General features: G+C 39.0%; 1 protein-coding gene across 1 annotated transcript; it reads left to right on the top strand.

The window, feature by feature from the left end:
- The first annotated feature begins 1,083 nt into the window (after nucleotides 1-1,083).
- Nucleotides 1,084-26,332, top strand: HHIPL2 (HHIP like 2). The gene is made up of 9 exons (XM_026680021.2): nucleotides 1,084-1,763; nucleotides 6,691-7,343; nucleotides 8,322-8,465; nucleotides 9,334-9,665; nucleotides 11,644-11,770; nucleotides 19,222-19,367; nucleotides 20,753-20,834; nucleotides 23,943-24,025; nucleotides 25,791-26,332. Exons 1-9 carry the CDS (start codon nucleotides 1,392-1,394, stop codon nucleotides 26,201-26,203), a joined length of 2,352 nt encoding a protein of 783 aa, XP_026535806.2. The 5' UTR covers nucleotides 1,084-1,391; the 3' UTR covers nucleotides 26,204-26,332.
- The last annotated feature ends 1,492 nt before the right edge of the window (nucleotides 26,333-27,824 follow it).

Below are 27,824 nucleotides of genomic sequence, written 5' to 3'. Positions count from 1 at the left end.
CATGGCATCTAGATTTTTTTTTATTGTCCTACACATCTTTATTGTCTCACACATTTGCACATTGAAGGGCTGACTTGGTAGAACTTGAATATTGCCATATGGTTGAGTGGGGCTTTGAGTTCACAGAAAACTAATGAGGGAGGTAGTTTGATTCACAATTACCCTATACAATTTTGAGTTACAGCTGACTTTTTCTTGACCTGCCTAGTGAATTCACAAAGCATCTACAATTTATAATGCGTAAATCCAATCAATAAGTAACAACAAATATAGGCCCAAGAACAAAAACAACCTAAAGTAAAATATAGCAAACACAACACAATCCAATAAAGTAGAGTAAAAGTTGATGAAATAAAAATGAGAGAAGATTAATAACGGATGTAAAACAAAAAAATTTTTTTTTGTGGGGGGGGAGAGTAATTAGCTGTTAGTTAATTACTTAATTTGAGATCAGACTCAGTCTCAGAGATCACAATTAGATAAAATTTCAGTCTGCATGTACAGAATTCTTGAACTGCTAATTTAGACAGGATCAGACCTCAGTAGCAGAGCATGCACTTTATATACAGAAGATATAGTACAACCAATATTTCCAGAATCAATATTTTTAAAAAATCAGACAAAAACCAGATACTGCTAGGTCAGTTGGGACAACATGACCTTCTGTTGATGTGATGCCATAACTCAGCAGAAAAAAATCCTGTGGTTCCCTTGGCTTGGCGAGCATTCTAGCATACAAAGTGTGTATATATGTGTGCGTGTGAAATCTGTTCCTCTCAATCATTTAAAATATATTATTGTGAGGCTGAAATATATTAAAGTTCTGTTAATCCAAAATTGTTGCAGTGAGAAGCAACTCCTTTAAATTACTTATGATTTAAAATCCTATTTGTGTTTCAATATGCTTAGAGTCAGGCGTGGAGGGGGAATCGTATTTCTTTATAATTCAGTCTGGCTAAATAAATTGGAAAGGGGACGTAACTGATGAACATGATTCATCTTCCTTCTCCACTATTTGGCTGAAGTTTGGGAATCATTTGAAACTGGAAAAAACAGATCCTTTTCCCCCCCTGTAACCATAGACCAGACATTCCCGTATGGCTGCAGCAGCTGTCATTCTTCGGTCTGTCTGTCTATTTGCCTCTTATTGATCTCTATCTGGATGTGTTCTTGGATGAAATCTATGGTGTTCAAGGGAACAGATAACTTTGTGAAAAAGGAAGGAAGGAGGTGTGGAACTGCAAGGAGGCGGACTGGAAAGCTGCTTTTCAGCTCACTATTAGCACACTCAATGAGACAGGGAGGGATTAGGGTGTATGTGTGTGCCTGCATGCCTGGAAGCAAACCTGAGCAAACATTGGGCTCTATTCTGATGTATCACAGCTTAGAAAATGAATAAACCCAATTTTCCAGACGAACACTTATCAGATTCACATGATCCCAGGAAACCTCCAGGGAAGAAAACGTCTTTAAGTCTCCACAGTTCCAGGATTTCTCTCCCTGCATCTTATTTCCTCATTTGCATCTCTATACTCCTTTTGCACCATGCTGCAGTTCTCCTGGGACATCCCCAGTGCCTGGATTATGGTCCTCCTTTCCAGCCTCCTTTCCATCTGGAGTTTTGCTCTGCCTATGAAACATTTGGCTGTTGTGAGCAAGAGAAGGACAACCACATTGCTGCCAAATACTGGGACATCATGGATTACATTGATCCTCAAGCCCAAAAACTATGTGGAGGATTCATCAAAGATATCTTGTGCCAGGTAAGGTAGTGGTGAGTAGCCTCATTTTCCTCATATGCCCTTATGATGCATATGATTGTTAGCTGTTTGGGCCTTTCTGAGAAATGGTGGGAATAGTAATTTAAGAATTTGCATTTGAGGTTGCCAGGATGACTTTTCTGCTGGTAAGTAAATTGAGCCTATTGAATGATGATAAATTCTTCAAATTTGCTTTACATGCAAATTATTGTTTTAGTTATATCTCCCAGAATCATTTGCTTATGATATGGACAACAATATAATTTAAATACATAGATGATAGATAAATAGATAGACAGATAGAAAGATAATTGCTAGCCATATTATAATTGAAAGATTCTGTTAAACCAAACCAATAATTCAAGGATGACTCAAAAGTAGAAATTTGCCTTCTGATGAATTCACAGTTCCAAGTAAGTATGAAGCTGCAACTGGAGAGAGTAATGTTCATTTGCTCTTCTCTTCTCTCCAAAATTGTAAAGACAGCTTGAAAAGAAAATAAGTGCTTATGACTGAACACTAACGCCATTTTAGTCCCCGGTAAGCAGATGTTTCAAATTTCATACAGTACTGATTTGGGATAAGCCTGTTTGGACAGTGACAGCATTATGATAAATTATATATCCCTATCTATATAAAACACGCTACAAGAAGCAAAAATCAGTTTATGGAAGAATGATAATCTTCCTCTTGAATTGGCCTGTCTATCAAGCTAAGCCTCCCCTGCAAGACAGTTGTGAGCTCAAGAAGATTATGGAATGGTATATCCTGATGCAACAAAAAATAATCCACAGTGTTCAATTTGATGAAATTCAAAAAAAAAAAAATATGTCAAAGGATTTGGCTGATTATTTCATGTTCAAAGGTAAAACCAAATGACCTTTTAATGTATTTTCAAATGCAGACTGAGGTAGACACCTCAGCAAACGAATCAAATCAACCCACAGATCTTGGGTTTGGGTTTGGGTTTCCGGTTGCTATAAAGAAGGCGTTTAGACCGCATTCTTAATAACCTGCAATAAACATGCTCCTGAAGACAGTCTTAGACCAGACAGCTAGATTCATGCTTCTAGAACAACTGTTGGAATAGCCACCCTCCACCCTCCCCACCTTTCCCTGTCTCCTAGCCTGCTCCCTGCCTTGCCAAACCAGCTATCCCACTGGTGTGCAGGAGAACAATGACTTTTTGATGGAACTCTTCCTGGCCTCCTGCCTACACTATTCATTGATTGAAGGATAGGAAGGGGTTTCCTTCTGAACTGAAGCCAAGCTATTGTGATTTACCACATGCCATCACTGAGCAGAAATCAATCAATCAATCAATCTCCCTCCCTCCCAAAAAAAAAAATCTACATTCTTCCAGCTTGTCATTCCTTCATCAATAACCTATATTACCTATGTTCTAATGTTGTTAAGTCAGCATAGAACTGTTTTCAAGATTCCATTTTGAAAATAATTGTACAGCTGTTGAACCTAAATTATTATGAGGGTCAGTGCAGTTTTGCAATTCATGTATAGACTATTATTTATTTATTAAATTTATTTTCCATCTATCTCATTTCGAAGTGACTTTAGATGGCTCGTGCCATAAAAACATTAAAATCATCAGAAATAAAATGAAAATGCAAACAAAGTAAAATCACAGTTACAAGATGGGGAAGGGGAGAGCGGGGTGGGGGGAAGGTGGGATTGTCTTTTAATCAACCACCTCCAGTATGTTACTTCCCCCCACACCTGTGGGGCCCCAAGCCATCTGGCACAGTCAGATCTGATCTTGTGGAAGGTCAGAAAGATGGGAGCTGATCTCGCCTCGGGAGGTAAGATATTCCAAAGGGCAGGAGCCACAGCTGAACAGAAAAGGATTAAGCTAAATCTTATTGCCCATGTGTACCAAGTTTCATTATTATCAGCTTATAGCTGATGAGTTTTGCATTATGAATTTGCACTTTAAATAAAATACGTTTTATTTACATCACTGTTGGAATCCCATATTCATTTTCCTAATACAAAAACTGTGATGTCACAGTGGCAGTTTAAGCAGATTTATTCAGGGTTGTGCTGTGAATCATGTCTATTTGGATCTTTTATCATGCTTGTTAAGTCTTGGCACACCAGCCCTTTCTAATTAGGCAGCTCCAAATCTGCTGGACTTCAACCTCCCAAATTTCCAGCATTCACTGTGATTGCTGAAAGCTGCAGACTAATGCATTTTGAAGGTTTACACAAATTAATAAACAAAAGTGTTATTAACTTCTACAAAAAAAATGATGTTAAATCTTTTTCTCTCAAATAGAAACCCCAAAGATTATAATATTCTGTTTTAAACCCTTCTTGGGCCTTTTCCCATTAAGGGCAGTTGAATGAATGAGAGTAAAATTGAAGACAATCCACCAGTAACTTTTGAGTTTTTGAAATTCCATCCGACTCCTGAATTCAAGAATGGAAAATTAACTGGGATCACCTTCAGACTGGGATACTTGGAGGGTCTAATCCTGACTCTTCGTAAAGAATTCAAGGATTTAGCTGATTTAAGTTGGTATATCCCTGAAAATCCCTGGTTGGGATCCTACTGGCAGAAACATCACCACCAACAGATCAACATGTATAAAAACAATTCTCCTGGCCTTTCAGCAGAACATTTCTGCATAAGCCAGGGAGATCTTTTTGTCCATTCTGAATTTCAATCAGCAGATTAGAATTGTTCTCTAAAGCTTTGATTGATTAGAAAAAGTCTGCAGCTATATGGGAATCTGATTTCAAGACATTCTTTTGTAGGAAAGGAATATGGTGCAGTAAACTTAAACACCATCTGAATCATCTAATATTAGGGGCTCTCAGGAAGAAAGAAAGGAAGGAAGATAAGAGAGAGATGCTCACACAAGCAGATAATATTTTACAGCTGCTATCTAGAGTTACAGTAGCATTTATACACTACTTATCACTAATTCTATGTAGATCTAAACTGAAGACTATGTAGTGCAAACAATTTTTTTAAATGAGCAAATGGAATCATTAAACAGTGGACACTGTGGGAATGAAATTTTAATATGCCTAATTCTTTTTGAGGGAGAATAAGAATAACAAACAGAACGCCCCTTCAATTACCACCTCACATGTAAAAATGAAAAGCAGCAGAGGGGCTGAGTTTTTCTTATTGTTAAGGCAATTTTATTCTTATGTCAACCCAAAGAAATGTCTTAATTTTATGCACGCTTAGTCACAATGGATATTACTTGTATTCTTTGATATAAAAACAAAGCAGGGACAAGATTTGGACTTTAAGCAATAGATCACAAACCTAAGGAAATGTGAGAAAATAAGTATTGATTTGTTCAGTTACATTTTTTAAAATAAGTAACACCCAGGGGTGGGATTCAAATTTTTAACAACCAGTTCTGTGGGCGTGGCTTAGATGGTGGGCATGGCTTGGTGGTCATGTGACTGGCTGGGCGTGGCCAACTCAACATCACTCACATCGAGGCACACATCTCCTCGCCTGGCCTCTCATGACTGTGGGGATGCTGCAACAGTCGTAAGTGTGAAAAATGGTCATAAGTCACTTTTTTCAGTGCCATTCTAATTTTGAATGGTCACTCCACACAAGCAAAGTACTAACAAAGGAGGAAAAAAAACTCCAGAGAAGTTCCTGAGACAGGAAGTCTAGTCCTGCCAAGAATGTAATAGGAGTTAATGGAGAGGCAGTTTCTGTAAGCAACACCAGAATGTTTCCTTCCTGCCTTCCTTACAGGATTAGGCCAGTAATTTCTTCTAACAACTGGTTCTCCGAACTGCTTAGAATGTTAACAACCAGTTCTAGAGAATAGGTGCGAACCTGTAGAATCCCATCCCTGGTAACACCTTTGCAGGTTTCACTTATTTTAAAATTTCAAACTAAGTGTGTATTTTCCTACAGGTAACAGGATTTAAAAGAACACAAAAGACCCATACCAATCAACCCCCTCTATAGATTGGGCATTTTGCCTGATCTGTGTGATTTGAAAATGTTTCAGTTAGAACGTTTTCTTAGAGCTCAGGCCTGAATCACGCTGCTGACCTTGATTGCTCACTTGTTCCCTCAATCCAATCTCTTCAGGAACTCTTCAGATAATTTGCTTTGCATGGAAAATGCTGCTGACATTTCCCATTAAAGATATCAGATAGCAGTTGATGGAAAAGAGCACTGCTACCAGAAACCATAATTTAATCATGGTAAATTGGAATCAAAGCTTGGATTTAACTGGTTTAATAAGATGGTTTTTAGGTGCTGTGAAAATATAAAATGCGTGAGGTAAATGCAACCTCTTCAAATAATATATGACTTTTTCTGGAACCTTCTGAGTTACTGGGCCCCCATTAGAGGTTCAAATTTAATTTAATTTAATTTTTTTTCGCTTTTAGCCTTCCTAGCTAAAATATAACATAGTTGTTTTTATTTTAACCTTTCTCTTTAAATTATTATCTTAATATTTTAAGCTATGGTAACATATGCTTTCCAAGCAATCAATTTTAAATTAATTCTTCATGATATTTCCTCAAGTTATCTCCTTTGCTTCACCTCCCCCCCCCAAATATTACCCAGCATCTGATGTTTGACTGTCTGCTGAATATAAGGACTGGACGAATAACACGTTCTTAATCTATATGCACAATAGGGAAGTCCAGATTTAATATTCCATGTTGCAATCAATGGGTTAATGACTAATGACTATGTTGGAAGCAATGTATTATTTATTCCTCCATTCTGCAGGAAAAAAATAGAAATATTTTTAGATTATTGTATTCCTTAAAGAACAGGAAGTCCTGCCGATATGAAATGTCTTTGTAACTATTTATTCACACTTGAATTATGCAGATGCAAATGGTCGAGCAGATGCAAACAGCCATAGTCATAATGTTTTCGAGAATAACAGAGTGTTTTAATCTTTAACAGGAATGCTCGCCTTATGCAGCCCATCTCTATGATGCTGAGAACCCCCAGACGCCCCTTCGAAATCTCCCTGGCCTTTGTTTTGACTACTGCTCAGAATTCCACCTCTACTGCCGTTCTGCAATCACACTGCTTACAGATGACAGGCACATTCAAGAATGGTGTGAGAAGAACAGGACCCAATTCTGCAACATCTTAAACATTCAGGATAAAGACTATTGCTTTCCTGATGTAGTGAAGAACACTGACCTTAATAATAATTTGGGTGTTGTGGTGGCAGACAAGAAAGGTTGCCTTCAGTTGTGCCTCAAAGAAGTGGCCAATGGGCTGAGGAATCCGGTGCTCATGGTGCATGCCAATGACAATACCCATCGGATGTTTGTAGCTGAACAAGTGGGCCTTGTGTGGGTTTACCTCCCAGATGGAAGTAGATTAGAAGAACCTTTTCTAGACATTAAGCAATTGGTGCTGACTACCCCCTGGGTTGGGGATGAGAGGGGCTTCCTTGGGATGGCTTTTCATCCCCAATACAAAGAAAATGGGAACTTCTACATCTATTACTCCTACCAGGACAAGAAAAAGGTAGAAAAAATCAGGATTAGTGAACTGATGGTCTCCACAGCTGATGTCAACAAGGCGGATATAACCACAGAAAGGCAATAATTCCTTTTCTCTACTTGCTTTCTTCCAAGGCTGGGGATATATTTGCTCATTTCATTTACATAAAACCTTATATGATAGGATAGACCAAAATAGAATACTAAGACCATGGATAACCCATTTCAAAAATAAATAAATCAAATTAAGAACCACTTATACAAATGCTACAAATGCATGTAATCTATTTTTCTTGCTGCTAAGCAAGAAAAGTAACATTGTGGTGTTAAGCCAAGAACACATTTATCTATGATACACATCAATCTTTAGCCTACACCGTTTTAGAGCAGTGGTCTTTAACTCTTGTGTGACTCTGAAGCTAACTAAAATTCTGATCTATAAACAGGCTTTTCTGTTGTTTTCACTGAGATATGACATGCCTGATATTTTAGGGTCCTGATTTAGAAGTCAACCAATGTCCAATTCAGAACTAGGATTATTCATGAAGGTACAGAGGAGTCCTAAAAAAAGCTTCATGAGATCATGTTCTTTTTAACCCTGCAACCATGCCTGAATATTCCCATTTCAAAAGACAGGGACCATCATGAGTCTATTCTGAGATGATAATGGCCTATGCAGAAGACCATTCATAGCTTCAGTCATACTCCAGAATTGTGCTGACTAGCAGTTTTGATACAAAATCAGAGAAGAGCAATTATACTTTGCTAAAAAATTGGTGGCTCTATCCTACCATCATGGAAGCATGGATGCTGAAGGACATTGTGTCCTGACCCAGGTTTTATCATGTGCCTCTGATCAGCTTCAGCAGAAACACAGAAATAGCAAAAGAATGCTAATGTCCTTTCTTTGCTTAGTGTAAGAAAAGTTAAACAAAAGCACTTAGCAGCTTTTATGATTAATGCCTGAATAAATAATCTGTTTGCAGGAAATCCTTGAAAGCCATCCAAGACATCCAACTTTATCTATGTGTGTTTCTTCTTCTTCCCCTTGCATATTGTTTCTCTTTTCTTCTTTAGGAATCTCTTAGAGATTGAACAACCAGCTGCGAATCATAATGGTGGAGAGATCCTGTTTGGGCTAGACGGTTACTTGTATCTGTTTACTGGAGATGGAGGGAAAGCTGGGGACCCTTTTGGTAAATTCGGAAATGCTCAAAACAAGTAAATATATCCACCTTTCATTGCATTTATATGGAAAGTTTGTTATTGTAACTATTGCAAATTAATTTTTATTATACTTCAATTTTTATATTGAGAGCTAGTTTGAAGTAGTGGTTAAGCCATCAGGTTAAAAACTGGAAGACTCTGAATTCTAGTTCCGCCTTAGGCACAAAGCCAGCCTTGGGCCAGTCATTTTGTCTCAGCCCTAAGGAAGGAGGCAATAACAAAACACCTCTGTAAAACCTTGCCAAGAAAACTATAGGGACTTGTCCAGGCAGTCTCAAAAAATCAGATATGATTGAACCAAAGGGGAAAAATCTTTTTATCATTTTTAAAAACTATTTAATAAGACTGTTTTAAATATTATTGATAAAATGTCAGGTGTGCACCTTTCAAATAATGCTGCAATTTCTTAATATAAACTATTAAATAAAGTTACTAACAGGCATATGCCAATAGTCCCTTATAACAATGGAAAATATCAGAACATATATTCAGTGCATGGTAAACAAACAGACAAACAAACCAATTAGATTTCTTAATATACCGCTCACATTTGAGTATGTTACTGTAAATATTAATATTCTGTATATGGAGATCAAGCCTTGGCTTAAAATTTCATTCAGGAGATTAGTTGCATGATGAAATAAAAAATAAACCAAGATTTCCTCTGCTTCCCAAAGCAGGCTAAATATCTATTGAGGCTACCTCACAACTACTAAATTATTTGCTGAGTAGTACACTATATTATTTCATCTATAGTAGTTTAAACCAAACCAGACCAATTGTCCATTTTTTACTTATTCTGGACTTAACTGGATTGTCCATGCTTTGACCAGTGCCTTCTTATGTCTTGCTTTTTTCTTAGGAGTAGCTTATTAGGGAAAGTTTTACGGATTGATGTGGATGGAAAAGGTCCCCAGGAGAGGCCCTACCGCATTCCCCATGATAATCCTTTTTCCTCGGATCCCAAAGCTCGCCCTGAAGTCTATGCATATGGTGTGAGGAACATGTGGCGCTGCTCTGTGGATCGTGGAGATCCACTCAGTCACAGGGGAAAGGGACGAATTTTCTGTGGAGACGTCGGCCAGAACAGGTTTGAAGAAGTGGATATAATTATTAAAGGCGGGAACTATGGTTGGAGAGCCAAGGAAGGGTTTGAGTGCTATGATACGAAACTGTGTCAAAATTCCTCACTAGGTAAGTATTATAACATCTCAGGGCTGCTAACAAGGTATGTGTAGGTATCTTATAGAAAGAAGCTTACTACTTTCGTTAAAACAATAAAAGTAGTGTTATGGCATGGAAACCCCTTTTGTGCATACATGTAATATCACAATACACATAAAAAAGGGATGTGTGAAGCTTCTTTATTTTACACCCCTCTCCCCTTGCCTGCTTCTTACATGCTGCTGCACCTACATCCTTAGAAGTAAGTGAAGGCCCCACAACAAGGGTCAACCTATTGCTGAAAACCATCCAAGGAATTAACTAATCAAAAATAGACATACATAACTCCACCCCAACAGTCATGGAACCACCCATATTTAACAAACTGAGCCATTTTGCATACTTAAGAAAGATTGCTGGTGAGAAACTGTTGCAGAAAAGGCTAACCAGGGGTGGGATTCTACCAGTTCGCACCTATTCAATAGAACTGGTTGTTAACATTCTAAGCAGTTCGGAGAACCGGTTGTTAGAAGAAATTACTGGCCTAATCCTGTAAGGAAGGCAAGAAGGAAACATTCTGGTGTTGCTTACAGAAACGGCCTCTCCGTTAACCCTTATTACATTCTTGGCAGGACTAGACTTCCTGTCTCAGGAACGTCTCTGGAGTTTTTTTTTTCCTTCTTTGCTGGTACTTTGCTTGTGTGGAGTGACCATTCAAAGTTACAATGGCACTGAAAAAAGTGACTTATGACCATTTTTCACACTTACGACTGTTGCAGCATCCCCACAGTCATGAGAGGCCAGGCGAGGAGATGTTGCCTCGATGTGAGTGATATTGAGTTGGCCACGCCCAGCCAATAACATGACCACCAAGCCCTGCCCACCAACTAAGCCACACCTACAGAACCGGTTGTTAAAAAATTTGAATCTCACCCCTGAGGCTAACCCCCACCAATGCATGGCCCTATTTTTGTCTGCCTGCTCCATACAACAGGTAATGATATGACAAAGCCTTGATAGTACTCCCTTGTCACAAAGACTCATAGGATATGAGATACAGCACTAAAATATTACAAAGTGGGTGGGATTATGTGTTCTCCAAATCATGTTTTTTTCTTAAACTAGCTAGCATGTTTATGTGCTGCTAAAAACTGGCATGGAGCATAGAGTGGGAACAGGCCAGGATCTGTCAAATCACAAGTCTACATTAAGCTATTTATTTAAGAGATGCAGGCATCCTCAGGATCCGGCTGTTTTTCTCAAAATGGCAAAATGTATTGTGGAGTTGTGCCACAAATTCCACCTCTCTATCAAAAGGTGGATCATGCAGCTTGTAACCTTATGTTAATTTGGGGATTTGGCCTTCCCTGGATTTCTTCTGCAAACACTGCAACTAAAACCTTTCCTGAGTTTCTAAATTAGTATGTTACTTCTATATATGTCAATCCAGTAGAAACCCTTGCCTTTTTGTTTATTTTTGAAAACAAACAAACAAATAAATAATCTTTAAATAGATACTTGTGCAGGCCTCTTATAAGACTGTTTACATAATAGATTGCAGTCATCATTGGGTTAAATGACAAGTACATCAGTACTTAATCAAGAATAATATCATGCAAATAAATTTTCTCCGGATAACACACAGTAGAAAACAATAACTGTGTGTGTGCTTATTGCTCATAGATTAAGGAAGCAGTGTTCACAGAAATGGTGCCCTATACTACTATTAACTGAATGCCCTAAAAGGGCACTGGCCTGTTTCTGAGATACTATTCCCCTAATAAACTTCTCTTAACTTGGGTTTGTTTTGTATAGCTATAAATCTTGAGGGTCCTTCTCCTCTGCTGGTTTGGCTATTTAAGGATTGACACACTGAAAATGTAGATTCTTATTAGTAGATAATAATCAGAAGTTAACATTGGCATTGCTCTTGATCAGGAGATTTTTGTTTCTTTTTAGATAATCCAACTATTTCAGTTGATGAGTAACCTCTATTTCATTTTAACAGAGGATGTACTTCCAATATTTGCTTATGGACGTTCTGTAGGAAAATCAGTCACTGGTGGATATGTTTATCGAGGGTGTGAATCTCCAAACCTCAATGGTCTTTACATTTTTGGTGACTTTATGAATGGGTAAGGAAGACAGTTATTTCATTTCACTTTTAAATACACTGAAGTGTGTAATATAAGGAGAAGGACAAAGTATATTGATACAAATAAACTTTGTGATCAGATAAAATTCTGTTTATCTTGCCTGAATATGCGAAACATTTGTTTCTTTTTGATGTTCTCAGTGTTGCTCACTATGATTATTTATTTATTAAATTTATACACCACCCATCTCACTGTTGAGGTGAGATAATTATGCTTATTCAATTCTGCAATTCCCCCAAATTTAAGAGGTTCTTATCAGCTTTTACTTCAAGGTACAGCTGGCCATTACAGAGTCTGTCCAAGCTACAGGTCTTTAGCACATTCAGCCCAAATATGTATCTGGGATTATATATTTGAAGATAGTGTGACCACATTAGGTTAAGGCCAGTTTTTAGCAAAACATCAAAGTACATGAAGTGACCATGGTAGAGAAATTCAACACCATCTTTCTAAAGCAGTGGTCACCAACTGGTGGTCTGTGAGAAAATTTTGGTGATCCGCAGAAACATTATTTGCATTTTTTATATTGTACTAAATCAGAGGTCCTCAAACTACGGTCCCTGAGCCGGATATGTGCAATGAAGATGGATTGGAGTGGAAGATGGCGGCGGCGAGGTGGTGAGGAGTGCGGCCGGAGGGAGGTTTGAAGGGCCGCAACGAGAGGGGCTGGTTTGTCGCCTGGTTTAAACGGCATTTTTAATGAAAGAAAGTAGTCTGTAAAACAACTTGGGGGAAAAAGACAAGACAGAACACCAGAACGGCGCCGCCTGGCATGAAGCCTCTTTGCAGCCGACCCTGAGCGAGCGGTCCGGGAATCCCATCTTGAGCGGGCTTCCTTTTTGTTGGGTAAGGCGATCGGCTGGGATCTAGCGGGCGGCCTGCAGCGGCGCTTGAGAGCCTCTGCAGCCCGAGCGCTCCGAAAAAACTTTCTTCGCCGAGGCTTTCTTGGAGAAGTCCCATTTTCGGTTGCTAAAGGCAGAGGACAGAGCTTCCATTTGGGGCCACCTGAAAAGCCGATCTGACCCGTGGGGAGGAAAAGCGCGAGGGTTCCCAGCGAGGGATTTTGCATTTCTTGGACCTCCGAGTTCTTTGCTGCTTCTCCCGGGAAGGAGGTGATTTCTTCGGGCGCTGAGCCCGTCCGCGGCGCGGAAGGAAACAGCCCCAGAGGGGAAAGTGAAAGTGCCGGGAAACGATCGGGAAGGGCCGGCAGAATCATCTCCCCAAGAGAAAGTGAGGACTGCAGGCGCCATCTCTGCTTGGCGCCCTCGGGACTCAGACTCGAATAGAACTAGTTTAGAGTAAATGTTTGGCGGATTGCTGGCCTTTCAAAAGATACAAAGATTCGTTCGTGGCACAAAGCGAGCGTTCTCACGACCCGCGAAAGAGCGCTAACAAACAGCCCGGAGGCGCAAAGGCAAGCGGGCGAGCGCCATCTCATTCATCAAGGGAAAACAAAAACAAATAGTTTCCTGTGAGCTGTTCAATCTTTCCTTCACTCAGATAAAAACCCTTGGATCATTGTGTTACAACTTCCTGTTTACAGAGTAATAGCGATCTGCTTTTCAAACAGCGATAAATTCCTCCCATTCAGCTGCCAGTTAAACAATTAACCCGTTCCTTGCAGACTCTTAATACTACCTCATTACCTCAAATCTTACAACTTTTCTACCTCATCAGCTATATCAACGATTAGATAATCAATTTCTATAAAATATTTTATTAATGGTTTAACTGATTTATTGTTTTTAATTGATTAGTGTGATTAGAGTGTTTAGTGCAAATAGAATGATTACTGACTAGTTTAAAAGATCAAAATTCATGTAATTTAATTGAATAGCAAAATCATTGATCTAGTGAATTTAAATGAACAGTGTGGTTAATGATTAGTGTAATTAATTGATTAATGATTAGAGTAATTAACTATTCAGGCTGATTGTTGCTCAGGAATATTATCTGACTTGAGAGATTACTGCAATTGATTGTTTGATATAATATTGGCTATATAGATTACCCAAAATTGTTCCTCTAATTAATTCAATCAACGTACTATTTTAACAATCCTACCATGCCAAAAAGAAAATCCTACGTTAAACCACAACCTAAAGAGAAGATGATCCCCACCAATGAACCACAAGACTCCTGCACATGCCTTAAATGCTACAAAAATCTAAAGGATAATGAAAACTCCATCAAATGTTCTCTGTGTAAAAATACACTCATCATGACTGCTTGGGATTACCTGAGCAGATGATTCAATACCTAAAATCATCCAATGAGTTTCCACATATCTGCAAATCATGCAGACCCAAACTGGATCTGTCTGAAAGAGTTGATACCATTGAAACCATTGAAACATCCCCTACCATCGAAACCATTACAACATCCCTCAACATCATAGTAGCATCCCTGGACGCCGTAAAAGAAAGAATATCCAACCTTGAAAAAAGGACACAACGCAAAAACCTGAACATCCAATAGCTACTAACCACATCTCTACCAATCAACCACAATCCAATCCACAACCCAATCCACAAATAAACACAACCCAGACAAATATTGATATCCCAATTCTCATCAGAGAAGCCGTTGAGCGTGAACGGAAACGCCCAAACGCCATCTTATTTGGTCTAGAAGACATCAATGTCAATGATGACATCACAACTGTCCGAAACATCATCAGAAATTATCAAGCATCAACCATCTCCGCTGATGAAATACTTGACATTTCCCGCATTGACCGAGAGCTCAAAAATAGAGATGGCTCTGTGGCCCCACGCTTGTGCAGGGTCATTTGCAAAAATGAATCAAGCAAACGTAAATTCATTTATACTATAAACTCACTCGCCAAAACCAACACCATCCATAAGAACCTCCGTTGCCGCCCTGACCTAACCATACAGCAACGTGCCCGCTCCGTGCACTCCGCATCGAACTCAAAAACCGTCTAGACAATGGAGAGAAGGACCTGTACATTGACTACCATGCTGACTGTATCAAAAGTAAACCACTCAACCCAATACTCAGCTTTTACCCTCAACCACAACCCTACCTCAACCCATCCACCATCACCCAAGACTAGGCACGCACGCCCCCAACTACCTCAATTCCAACTACTGCCGGCCTTAAATGCAAACTACTCAATGCAAGAAGCCTCGTGAATAAAATACCTGAATTTCTCTTCCTCCTAAATATGGCTAACTTCGACATTATATTTGTCTGTGAAACATGGCTCAATGCATCTCTCCCGACTCCATTACCACAGTAAGAGACTATCATGTTTACAGATCAGATCGTGAAAATCGTCGAGGAGGTGGAGTTGCTATATTCTATAAAAATCCTTACATCTAAAAAATATCCAAGTTACCCAGGAGTTTGCCCTTCCTGAAACCATCATCTGTGAACTATCCTCAAATATCACAATTCGATTCTTACTATGTTACAGAGCACCTGATTATGACATCGAACATGTAAACAAGCTAAATACATTACTAACATGGGCTGCATCCTGCCCATACCCTTTTATCCTTCTTGGTGATTTCAATCTACCTCATATTAACTGGACCCTAAATGATTGTACAACTGAAATCATACACACAACCTTCTACAATGCTATTACAAATCTGGGACTGGAACAACTAGTAACCAACAACACTAGACTAAACAACTGCCTCGATCTCATCTTCTGCAACAGTTTGAACCTAATCTACGGAATACAATCTAAAGAACCCTTTTCCAGTAGTGACCACAATATGATCGACTTTTGTCTCAACATACATCCACACAAAAATCACCACAATGATGTAATCCCCTATTGTAACTTCAAAAAGGCAACTATGATCTTATAGACAACGATCTCTCATCCCTTGATTGGCAATCTCTATTCACTGGATGCAATACCGTTGAAGACCATTATAACATATTTTTACTTGAAGTCAAAAGAGTCATCAAACTATATGTACCAACAACAACTCCCAAAACAAAACAAAAAGCAGATTACCCATATCAATAAGGAAACTTCAATCCAAAAAGAGATCACTCTGGCGGAAAAACAAATCTGGTCACGTTGCCAATTTCAAAAACCGATACAAAAATCTATGCCACCAGATAAAGACCGAATGCACCAATTATCACATTAAACAAGAGGAAAACCTTCTAAGCACCAATTCCACCCGCGCTTTTTACAATTTTGTAAACAACAAACTAAAAGACTCAAGGTCCATCCCTCCCTTGATAGGACCTGATGGTAAAGACTGCAACGACGACACCATTAAAGCCAACATCTTTAACACATTCTTCGGCTCAGTATTTGTAAACAGCAATGGATCATGCCCAATATTTCCTAGCCATACCACAGATAACAACAATGATCTAATACATATCGATTTCACAGAAGACAATGTTGAAAAAGCACTACGCAACCTAAAACCATCTCTATCTATTGGACCGGATGGAATATGTGCCTACTTCTTAAGAAAGCTATCCACTGCCATAGCCAAACCTCTAAGCATAATCTTTGAAAAATCTTTCAGAACCAGCTCCTTGCCTAACCTATGGTCACAAGCCACAGTCATCCCCATCTTCAAAAGGAGACCCAAGCCTAGTTGAAAACTACAGGCCAATCTCCTTATGCTGCGTCACCTGTAAAGTCATGGAATCAATTATTAACCAATCCATCATCCTTCACTTAGAGACAAATAACCTACTCTCCAATAAACAATTTGGTTTCAGGAAAAAACTATCCTGTAATCTGCAACTCTTACACTGCAAAAACATATGGACGACACAACTCGACCAGGGCAAAACAATAGACGCAATCTACATAGACTTCTGTAAAGCCTTTGATTCAGTGGTACACGACAAACTACTCCTAAAAATAAAATCCTATGGTATCTCTGGACAACTGAATAACTGGATAGAAGCATTCCTGTCAAACAGACAACAAATGGTCAAAATCGGAGCGTCCTATCAAATCCAGTACCTGTCAATAGTGGTGTTCCCCAAGGCAGTGTTCTAGGACCAACTCTCTTCATACTCTACATAAAGCGACCTCTGTGATCATATTAAGAGCAATTGCGTTCTCTTCGCTGATGATGTAAAGCTGTTCAATACCACAGACAATACTGCTACCCTACAAAAAGATCTTGACTATGTATCCGAATGGTCAAACAAATGGCAACTTCAAATCTCAACAAATAAATGCTCTGTCTTACATATTGGCAAAAAAATCAGAAAATAAAATACAAGCTGAATAGTCAAGATCTTGTTGATGACCCAAGCTCTGTAAAGGACCTTGGAATACTCACCTCTAATGATCTAAGTGCTAGAGCACACTGCAACTACATAGCCAAAAAGGCATTAAGAGTTGTTTACCTAATCCTACGTAGCTTTTTCTCTGGTAATATCACACTACTAACCAGAGCATACAAAACATTTGCTAGACCAATACTCGAATACAGTTCATCAGTCTGGAACCCACACTACGTATCTGATATTAGCACAATTGAGAAAGTCCAGAAATATTTCACAAGAAGAGTTCTCCACTCCTCTACTCGCTGTAGAATACCTTATGCCACCAGACTTGAAATTCTAGAACTAGAAAACCTTGAATTACGCCGTCTTCGGTCTGACTTAAGCATGGTATACAAAATCATACATTGCAATGTCCTACCTGTCAATGAATACTTCAGCTTCAACCATAACAACACAAGAGCACACAATAGATACAAACTCAAAGTAAACCGCACCAAACTTGATTGCAGGAAATACGACTTCAGCAATAGAGTGGTCAATGTCTGGAATACTCTACCCGACTCTGTAGTTTCTTCCCCAAACCCCAAAAACTTTAACCTTAGACTGTCTACTATTGACCTCACCCCTTTCCTAAGAGGTCTGTAGGGGCGTGCATAAGCGCACCAACGTGCCTACCGTCCCTGTCCTATTGTTTCTCTTATTCTTTTATTTTTCTTATATGTAACCATTTCATGTATTCACAACTATGTATACATTTATACTTATTATCTTGTAAACAATTGGCAAATCAAATAAATAAAAATAAATAAATAAATAAATAAATAAATAAAAAAATGAATCTTTGTGTTGCTGCAGAAAATCTCCCCCTTCAGGGTCTTTTTGTGCCTGTCGGAGGAGGGGCAGAAATTCTGACTTGGGATTTGCTTCAGCCTCCTGGTGCTTTGGGCGAAGAGCCAGAGAACCTTGTTCCAGTGGGACGGCATCATGGCCTGGAACTGGCTGACCATCTCAGCCTGCTGAACTTCCAGGTGATGGTACCTGGCCTCGCACTCATGCAGGTCTTCCCTCTGCTTGGAAAGCCTATGCTTGTAGTCCTCAGTGAGGTGCTTCTGATGAGCCTACTTCTCGATCAGATCCAATTTGAACTAAGCCAGCTCTTTCTCATGGTAGCTGCTTAGCTCCTAAAACTGCTTTCTGTTGGGGCCCTAAGGAGCCTGGGCAGGCAGGCGAGGAGTGGTTGGGAGGGGAGGGGAAAATAGAGGCCATCAAGGCACCCCTTGATATGAGTGACATCAAGTTGGCCATGCCCACCCAGTCACATGACCACCTAGCCACATTAGGTCATTAGGCAGATCATATTAGTGGTCTGTGGGATTTAAAATTATGAATTTAGTGGTCCCTGAAGTCCAAAAGGTTGGTGACCCATTCTAAAAGTCTTGTTCCTGTTTTAATTGCTGTCACTGTGTACACAAAGTTTTATCACCTAGGTTTTGATAATTCTCACCATAAAGTGTTATCACCTATTTTTTACAGTTCTCATCAGGCATTGCTATGCCTCAGTTGCAAATATTCAGGTAATCATTCCTTCAAGACAATCATCTGAAAATGAGTGTCCTTCCCATGGGTACAACATCATGAATCTACATCTAAAAACTACTCATAGAACCAGTTCTGACAAGGAAAATATATGCACATTATTTAAATGGGATAGAGCAATAAATGGCTATTGCCCATCACATCTAATCCCCATTACATCTAATTAGTAAACTCAGTAGCCAAGGATGATGAGAATATATTCTCTAACCGTATCTGAAGGGTCACAAATTTCCTATTTCTGGGTAATAGAGAAATAAAGGAAGTGACTTATACTGAGTCACCATATTGATGTTTGTAGTTCAGTTTTGTTATACTGAAGTACTGGTCTAAGCTTTCAAGTGAAAGTTTTGAAGACCTTTTTTTTTAGAGAGGCTGGGGGTTGAACCTAGGATATTTTGCATGGAAGCAGATGCTCCAACATGGACCTATGTCCTTTTCTTAGTGAATGAAGTAGGCTCAGGTCACCAAGGTTTAAGTTCATTTTTGCATAAATTAACTGTGTGTACCGCCATTATTTTTTAAAACTTCAAACTATTGTGGAATTGCAAAATAAAAATAAGATTTAATTTTGTTTCCCCATTTAGTCGACTTATGGCTTTGCAGGAAGATGAGAGAACAAATACATGGAAGAAACAAGATATTTGCATTGGTAGCATAAAAGCCTGTGCTTTTCCAGGGCTCGTGAGTTCATACAGCAAATTTATCATCTCTTTTGCAGAGGATGAAGCAGGTAACCTGTTTCTTAAATCTTATTTCCCACATCTTGAAAATGGGGTGTTTGGAAGATCTAATTCAAAGAAGTATATGATCAGTACAGGGATACCTCAGTCACTGCCTTGCCAAAATTGAATCTGCCATCTGGTCTGAAATGACCTGCTGGGAATCCTACCCTCCATGACAGGTTTATGGGTAGAAGTGAGAGGATTGGTCTTTTTTTATAATCATCTCCACATCTGGCGCAAGCTTCCCCAGAGAGATTTCACAAAAGAGTTAAAACAGTATTATTCTACTAAATGATTGACTTGAATTTATTGGGCATGCATGCATCTTTTTATTTAATTTTGGTTGATCATATTTCTGTTTTATTCTTGCTTTGTGTACTGCCAAAATGTTTTAATTGTTTGGGGCAGTCTACGCATATTGTGTACACTTGCATATATGTGTAATTAACTAATTAAACTTGTATGCCTTTATGCTGTCTTTCCAAAGATGCCTTTGGTCACAGACAACATTTTTGAATAAGTAGGCATGCTCGAAAGATTTAGAGCTTACTGTGGATGCTTGTATAAAATGGCTATTACGTGAATATTTGCAAAATTTCTACCATGGCCAATCCCCAAAAACCATTTATCAGAAAGCAACTTGTTAGGCTGCTCCTGCCAAGTCTCTGGGATTCACAGAGATATCTTTAAGATGCTAATTTTCCTATGTTTTGTTTCCCATCAAATAGACATAGTCCCAAAGTCCTGCCATCTACTTTACTTCCTAAGAATGCTTGTGGGCTAATGTGAAGCATGCAGATCAATCTAGAACCAAAAATTATGCTTGAGGCTGACACTGTATGCCATTTTCCCATTAAAATATGCTTCCAAAGTTAAAAACACCTTTAAAAATTTAAAGTGAGGAGCAGATGCCAAGAGAAATATCTGGTCATTCATGCTGCATAGTTCTATACCAGATAGAGCTTGGGTGTCAAACTGGTGGCCCATGGGCTGGATGCATCACGCACAGCCACCCCAGCTCCACAAAGGGGAAAAACATCATGATATGTCATGTGACAGCAACGTGCCACTATGAGTTTGACACCCGTGAGATAGAGCATTGTTCTTGCTTGTATTAGAGGTAGGCAGGCATGGCTGACTAGCAATCAATACAGCCAAATCAACTATATTTGTTATTCTACCAATAGCTTAAAACTTTCCAGCTTTTATATCTGACAGAAATCGCAAGAGCAAGAGTAAGTAAGAAAGACAGTCTGGATGGTTATAGTACTCAGCTGCCTCCAGCCTGATGGGACCTATAACACAAGCCATCCAAAGGAGAACTAAGAACTAAAGCAGTCTTGTCCAAAGTAGCCCTGTTACTGGTACACATCCTTCCTTTTGTTATTTCCAGGTGAACTTTATTTTATGGCTACATCTTATCCAAGTGCCTATGCTCCAAGTGGCTCAATTTACAAATTTGTGGATCCAGCAAGGTTAGTGCCTCTTCCAAGTTCTGAAAGTTTTTTTTCTTGAGCTACTTTAAAAGAAAAGAGAAGAAAGACACCTGCAATTGCGTAGACACCCTCATGAATCAATCTGACTTCAGTTTCATGAATGACATCTGTGGATGGATTTACATTATAGAGAAGTTACTTTTTCTTAATGCAGGAGTGCACAACTTTTATTTGTATTTTTTCCCCTCTGCAGCTGGGAAAGCTTTTTCTCCCCTCAGGGATTAGGGAAAGGAAGCGTTTAAAGCCATATTTCTTAGCCTCCACCATTTAAAGATGTGTGGACTTCAGATGGCTAGGGAAATTCTGGGAGTTGGGGTCCACATATCTTAAAATGGCAAAGGTGGAGAAACTCTGGATTAGAGAGCACAGTCTGTATTAGTCCCGTATTGAAGCTGCTTCCCAGTAAAACAAAACCTGTCAGAAAAAGCTGTCCCAGAACTAAAAATGTGGAAAAAGATGAAACACATTTAGTTATAAACTCTAATTTGTGCCCTAACAACCTGAAAGATTGTTTAATGATCTCAAATACAGCTTTTTTTACAAATAATTTGAATTTAGCACCATGACGAAAGCTTTCTTTTCTCTGCTCAGAAGTCATATGAACACCAGTTCTGTGTGTGAAGGTACTGAATGTGGTGAAATCTGTAATATTTTAAAAAGCACCCTTTTTAAAAAAGCACCCCTATTTAAAAATTATTGGTCACATCAATATATGTTCAGTGTTCTGCTTTTTCATCATGCTGGTCCATTCATCATTTTAACCTTAAAGCAAAGAAATTATATTAGAGTGACATATAAGCCATTCCACATGCTTGCTGTTAGTTGTCTCTAAGATGCCATTAATTTATTGAATCTGCATCTCTTCTCCCACCAATCCAGAGGAGTGTTTATATTACCACCAACATGGGAATAAAAACAACAACAATAATGGTTCAAGTAATCAGTGTTTTAAAAGAGGCAAGGGGATAAGCCTGGGCCCGTCCTCCAAAATCTGTTTCGTTCACCTCTCTGTGCATCACTGGAAGCTATCATGTTCTTTCTGTTCTGTCTTGTTCTTATTTAGAGGATAGCTTTATCCTAGCCAATGCCCTCCAGATGTGTTGGACTCTAATTCTCATTTGAAGCATGTAGTCCTCCAACATATCTAACCAAGTGCCAGTTTAGGGAAGGCTCTGTGGTAAGCAAAACTCAAGGAAAGTTGGCCTGTAGGAGGCTCTGCGGGACTGACAGCATGGAAAGCAGACAAAAATATATCTTTCCATTCCATCTAAATTAGGTGTATTTATTTTAAAATGGAGGATTACCATAGAGTTTGTCTGCAATTGAGGAACGAGTCTAAGACAAACATGAAAACTCCATTGATAGACTTGAAGTGAAAGCACTGGATATTGTACACAAGAGCAAGCCACACTAAGAAAAACAGCAGCAGCAGCAGCAAAAAAAAAAAAGGAGAAAAAAAATATCTGCTTCTCTTTTTATGAAAGGATAGAAAAACCAAATGTAGGAAATGTCATTTATACTTTAAAAAGGGAAGTATTTACATTGGAAATTTCAGGATTTGTATTTGAGCTATTGATTTCAAATGATTACATGTAGTACTTGTTTAATGAACATTTGCAGTTACAATGGTAACTTTACAATCAATCCTCACATTTACAGCCTTTGTGGATAAAGAAAAAGCTGAAGTAAAATAATAAACACAGTCATGATTTCACTTAGTCACTGCTTTGCATAATGAGCTGAGCTGCTGGCAACAATTGTGGTCACTAAAACAGACTACCTGTACATACAATGCAAAATTGGCTGCTGAGCCTATAGTTTGCAGCTGTTGGTTTTGCTTTTAAAGATGCCATAGCTTTGAGCTGTTGGGATAAGAATTGTATGTATGCAGACATGTATGTGAAATCCTTTTGACTAAAACATTTGAAAGGAGAAGGGATCAACATTGTTCATTCTATGCAATTGGCATCTGTTACAGATATCTATACATTTAATAGATAGCAAATATATTCTCTTGTTTTCTCAGTAAAGTTAGGACATAAAATGGTAACAGCTATGGGCTACTATAATGTCAAGGAGGCCAAATATAGAATTCAAACATGGGTGAAAAAGATGTAACCCTTCAGAAGTTGGTTTATCCCTTTCCTCATCCCAGGGAGGCCAAGGGTTAGAACTTAATACCTCAAGGACTGCTTTCCTTTAAGACATGTGGACGACCATGATTGTCAAGAAGTATTATGCAGTGTTCCTATGGGAACCGACTCTTTGGTGATGAGATGTCATATGACAGCTCTTTTCTAACCACTTCTGGGGGCACTCCCCCCCCCCAAATAAGCAAATGTCAGGAGAGGTTTATTTACTCAGGAACTCTTTCAGTCATGTTAATACGGTACCAGCCACAGGTCTACCTTCCCTTTTTTCATATAACTATTTTTTCCCGACAAAATGTTCTTAGTAATCCTCCAATTTTCAAACTCTTAATACATTTTGTGCTAGCTAGACTAATAAAGTTACTGTTGTAATATGGTTTGTCTTCCTTCTGGCCAACATATTGGCCTGTGTTTAAAGTCAGTTAATTAGCAGAGCATGGAAAATATACAAATGCAATTATGATCTCATTGGCAGGTTATGTAAATTAGGAATAATACCCATTTTAATTAGAAAATATATTAACAACTTCCTTAATTAAAACCATTATTCTGTCAAGGAAAGGATTCAAAACAGGGCATCTAAAAAGAGTCAAAATGGCAATTGCACTACTGAAGCCAACCTTTTAAAGATATGTCCTGACTTTTTTGGATACTGTTCTTTAGTGCCCTTATTCAAAAGGAATAATTATAATTTTAATAGCAAAAAGTCCAAAATGTTGGTTTTTTTGCATTTAAATAGAATTCATTGAGTACACTTATTACCTTCTTTGTATTTAATGATTTTCCTGTTTGGAAAAAGCCAAAAGGTCCGCAACCCTCAGACTGCACACCTTTGAATTACTCAAAAATTCCTTCATCCCCCTAGGGTAAAAAACAAACTCCTTGTTTATATTGAGATGCCCAGATGTATTTTTATGTGATCCAATTTGTGTTTTAGGAGAGCTCCACCAGGAAAATGTAAACAGAAGCCAGTTCCAGTGAAAACAAAGAGCAAGCGGATCCCATTTGTTCCAACTGCAAGTAAGTCAATAAGATTTGGGTTTGCTGCTGTTTGTTTATTTTCACTATGTAATAGTACAAATATTCAGACATACTGAAAGGAAAGATTTGTTCAGCTTTCAACACTTTCTTCCAGGTCCCAAGAAGTCAGTTCTTCAGCAAGAAATTGTACATTGTTTCTGTTCTATTCCCACTTCTCACACATAAGCCATTGTCCAGATAATATAGTTGATCAATGATTTCTGTGCTCATTTACTGATAACATGATAGCATGATTTGGCAGTGCTTCTTAATTTGTGGTAGAAATACCATTGGAAGTAAGGAAAAATAGTTCAGGGTAGATGCCGCTTTTCTTCCCAAATGGGAAAAGAACTCTGGAAAGGACAGAGGAGAGCCGAGCTAATGGGCAACGTTACTGGTCTCTAATCAAATCCATCGAAGCAAAGGCATCTTAGCAAGTAATTCCTGGAAACCAGGACTGAGGTAACGTCTGGAACGATTGGGTTTGAGAATCTAAATAATTAAATACATTTCCCCCAACTCTAAAGAGAAATTTTATGACAGTGAAAACAATTCATCAGTGGGATGGCTTTCCTCCAGAAGCTGTTGGTGCTCCAACGCTGAAGTTTTAAGAAGAGATCGCACAGCCATTTGTCTGGAATGGTATAAGGTCTCCTGATCAAGCAAGGAGTTGGACTTAGAAGTCCTCCAAGGTCTCTGCCTACCCTGGTATTCTGTGTTATTCTTTCCTTAGGTTTTGTTCATTATTTAGTTGTAGGTTTTGATTTTGATACAACTGTTCTCAAACACTTTCTATCCCAGAGGTCTCCAACCTTGGGCCCTTGAAGCCTGGTGGACTTCGACTCCCAGAATTCCCCAGCCAACTTTGCCCAAGGTTGGAGATCCCTGTTCTATCCCATTAGCATATATATATATATATATATGTGTGTGTGTGTGTGTGTGTGTGTGTGTGTGTGTGTCGATGTAGTGATACAATAGTGGTACTGCATTTTAATGTTTTTAAGTCTTACCTTAACTGATAAATATAATAAAGAACTACCTCTAAACTTCCTTCCTTCCTTCCTTCCTTCCTTCCTTCCTTCCTTCCTTCCTTCCTTCCTTCCTCCCTCCCTCCCTTCCTCCCTTCCTTCCAAAAGTAGCATCCAGGTTCTTTGATAGTGTGATTAATATATATACAAGGTATACAGAATTAAAAAGATTGGAATAGAAAATCAGCAGTGAGTAACTTTGGGTGATTTAATATTGTTGGTGATGCAAATATCTGTGGTCACATCACATGTTGGTATGGTTGGTATGTCTTCTTTCCTTTCTAAACTTTTGTTTTAACTGTATAAAACCTATGTTGGAGCTTACACTACAGTCTTCTCGGGAAACATGCTGTTGATTTCAAGCAACTATATTGCTGAATTTGGGGTCAAAATAATGATTTTAGGGGGTCACAGGAAATCATGGCCTTGTCTACATTAAATGCTTGATTTAGACAATACTATCTGCTGATTCCCTCACTTTTGTACTTTTACCCCCAAATAGCTATAGATATGGGCATAGCATTTAAAATGTGTTCATACTTTTTTCTTAAATTTGCTACCCAGATCAACCTTCCAAATGTAATGCCCATGATTGAATGAAAATGTGATCTTGCCTTCCACTAGTTTTTCAAGTAAGGGAAAAATGTGGGAAGAGACCATTGCTTGCTCTAAGGCAGCATTTGTAGAGTAGTCAATCTACTAACGCGAATCATGACTTTTATACCATGTTTTCTCAGAAACTGTGACTGAACTGATCAAAGAGCGCCTTACAACCCAGTCTTCCAAAACAGTTGTCCGTTCTAAAGAATATCCCCCTACTTCTGGCCAGAAACGGAAGAAGCCTGCATCCCATAGAAACTCACAGAAGCATGGATCAACAGATCCTACACGTTCTGGTAAAAAGCTGCCAACAGCACAGCGTCCCAAAGGCCGGGGTTCCCAAGCCAAATCTGGTGGGCAAACACCAAAGGAGAAAGCACCAGTCATCCCTGGAGCAAGAACTCAGTCACCCCAGAAGAGAAGATCACAATTACCTGGAGCACTGAAAAAACTTTCACCGTCTCCAAAGCTGAAGCCAGCAGTTAAGGAGAAAACACCGAAGAAGGGAAGGAAGAAGAAAGAAAGGGTCAGTGCAAGAAGTTCTGTTTGAACATCCAAAATGCTGCCAAGAATCAAGAGAAGGGAATCTGGAGGGGATTGCTTAGTGACTCATTTTATGTCCAAGAAAGTGAATCAGAATGGCATATAGATTTTACATTAAAAAACAAACAAACTTGAATCTATGCAGCTTTTCAGCCGCTGACCACACCAGATGTGGCACATTCATTTAAATGTTTAATTGTTTAAATGTTTACAACTGAGAGTTTAACCATTCCAGATGTTTACCAGTTAACTGCTCTGCACAGGTCTTTCTCTAAGAATTGCTTAGTGAAACTATGTAGGCACTCTAGCGGGCACTTACTACAGTCCACCAAACATATAACCAGAGGTGGTTTTCAGCAGGTTCTGACCAGTTCTGGAGAACCGCTAGCGGAAATTTTGAGTAGTTCGGAGAACCGGCAAATACCACCTCTGACTGGCCCTGTCCCCATCTATTCTCTGCCTGCCGAGTCCCAGCTGATCAGCTGGGTCTTCTTTTGTTGCCCTGCACAGGAGAACGGAGTTGGAAAGCAGGTTAGTGGGGTGGGAAGGGAATGGGATTTTACAGTATCCTTCCCCTGGAGTGGGGTGAAAAATGGAGATTTCGCAGTATCCTTCTCCTGCCATGCCCACCAAGCCACGCTCACAGAACCGTAGTAAAATTTTTTGAATCCCGCCTGTATCATGTGAAAATGGATTAGCATCCTTTTTTTTTGAAAAACCAGTCCCTTGATGACTTCCTTAGAAAAAGCATTCCTGAGAATTCAGAGAGCTGCAATTTAAGAGCTCATTTTTGGCAAAGGAAGAAGGGCTGAGCAAATGAGGAAAGCTGTTTTTATCTCGAGAGTGAAATCTTCTAATTTTTCTTCTAAAATGTTTGCATTTTCACGACAGAAATCAAAATGGCCAAATGTTACTCAATCTTTCAATGATGCCAATCCAAAAGTTTTTAAAATGAGTGATAGCATACGGTCCAAGAGTTTTTAAAAGTCTCTCCCTCTCCCTCTCTCTCCCTCCCTCTTTCCCTCCCTCCCTCCCTCCCTCTTTCTCTGTATTCTATTAAATATAGAATGAAAGGGAAAAAAAGGAAGTGCTTGTGGTTTCTGGGAGACTCTTGCAAGAATATAGATGTTAATTAGAGGAAATTTTATACATCAAAGTCTTCTCCATCTCTAAAATGCATGTCCCTGTGGACTGCGCTCTGGATTTCATCTCTCTCACCTTCTCCATGCTGGTGCCTCCTAGACGTGTATAGTAAAACTCCCCCAACCCCGGTTGCATTGCTAATAGATGTGCTGGCTGAGACTTATGGGAATCACAACATAACATACATGCAGGAGACTTTGCTTTGAGAAGGCAGATTGCCTCTATATGCTAATAGAGAAATTCCTGTTCAGGTATTGAGCCTTATTAACTGGTCTAAGGTTCCTTAGACTATCTGGTAATTTGTGAAAGGGGAGGGGGTTGTTGGTGTTGTAACCTCAAATAACCCCATAAAAGAAACACAGCCAATGAAATAAAGAGAGCACAGTTGTCTGTCAGTCTGAACTGAAACACCTCCTGTCTCCTATGTTGTTCCAGTCCTTGTCCCATTTGAATTCTGCTTTAAAATGGTTAAGTTATTGAATGGG

This window comes from Notechis scutatus, chromosome 1, assembly GCF_049901735.1.
Source record: "Notechis scutatus isolate UNSWTSFEM ecotype Mainland chromosome 1, rNotScu1.2, whole genome shotgun sequence".
NCBI classification, from domain to species: Eukaryota; Metazoa; Chordata; class Lepidosauria; order Squamata; family Elapidae; genus Notechis; species Notechis scutatus.
This window is presented reverse-complemented; position numbering and strand designations above follow the sequence as displayed.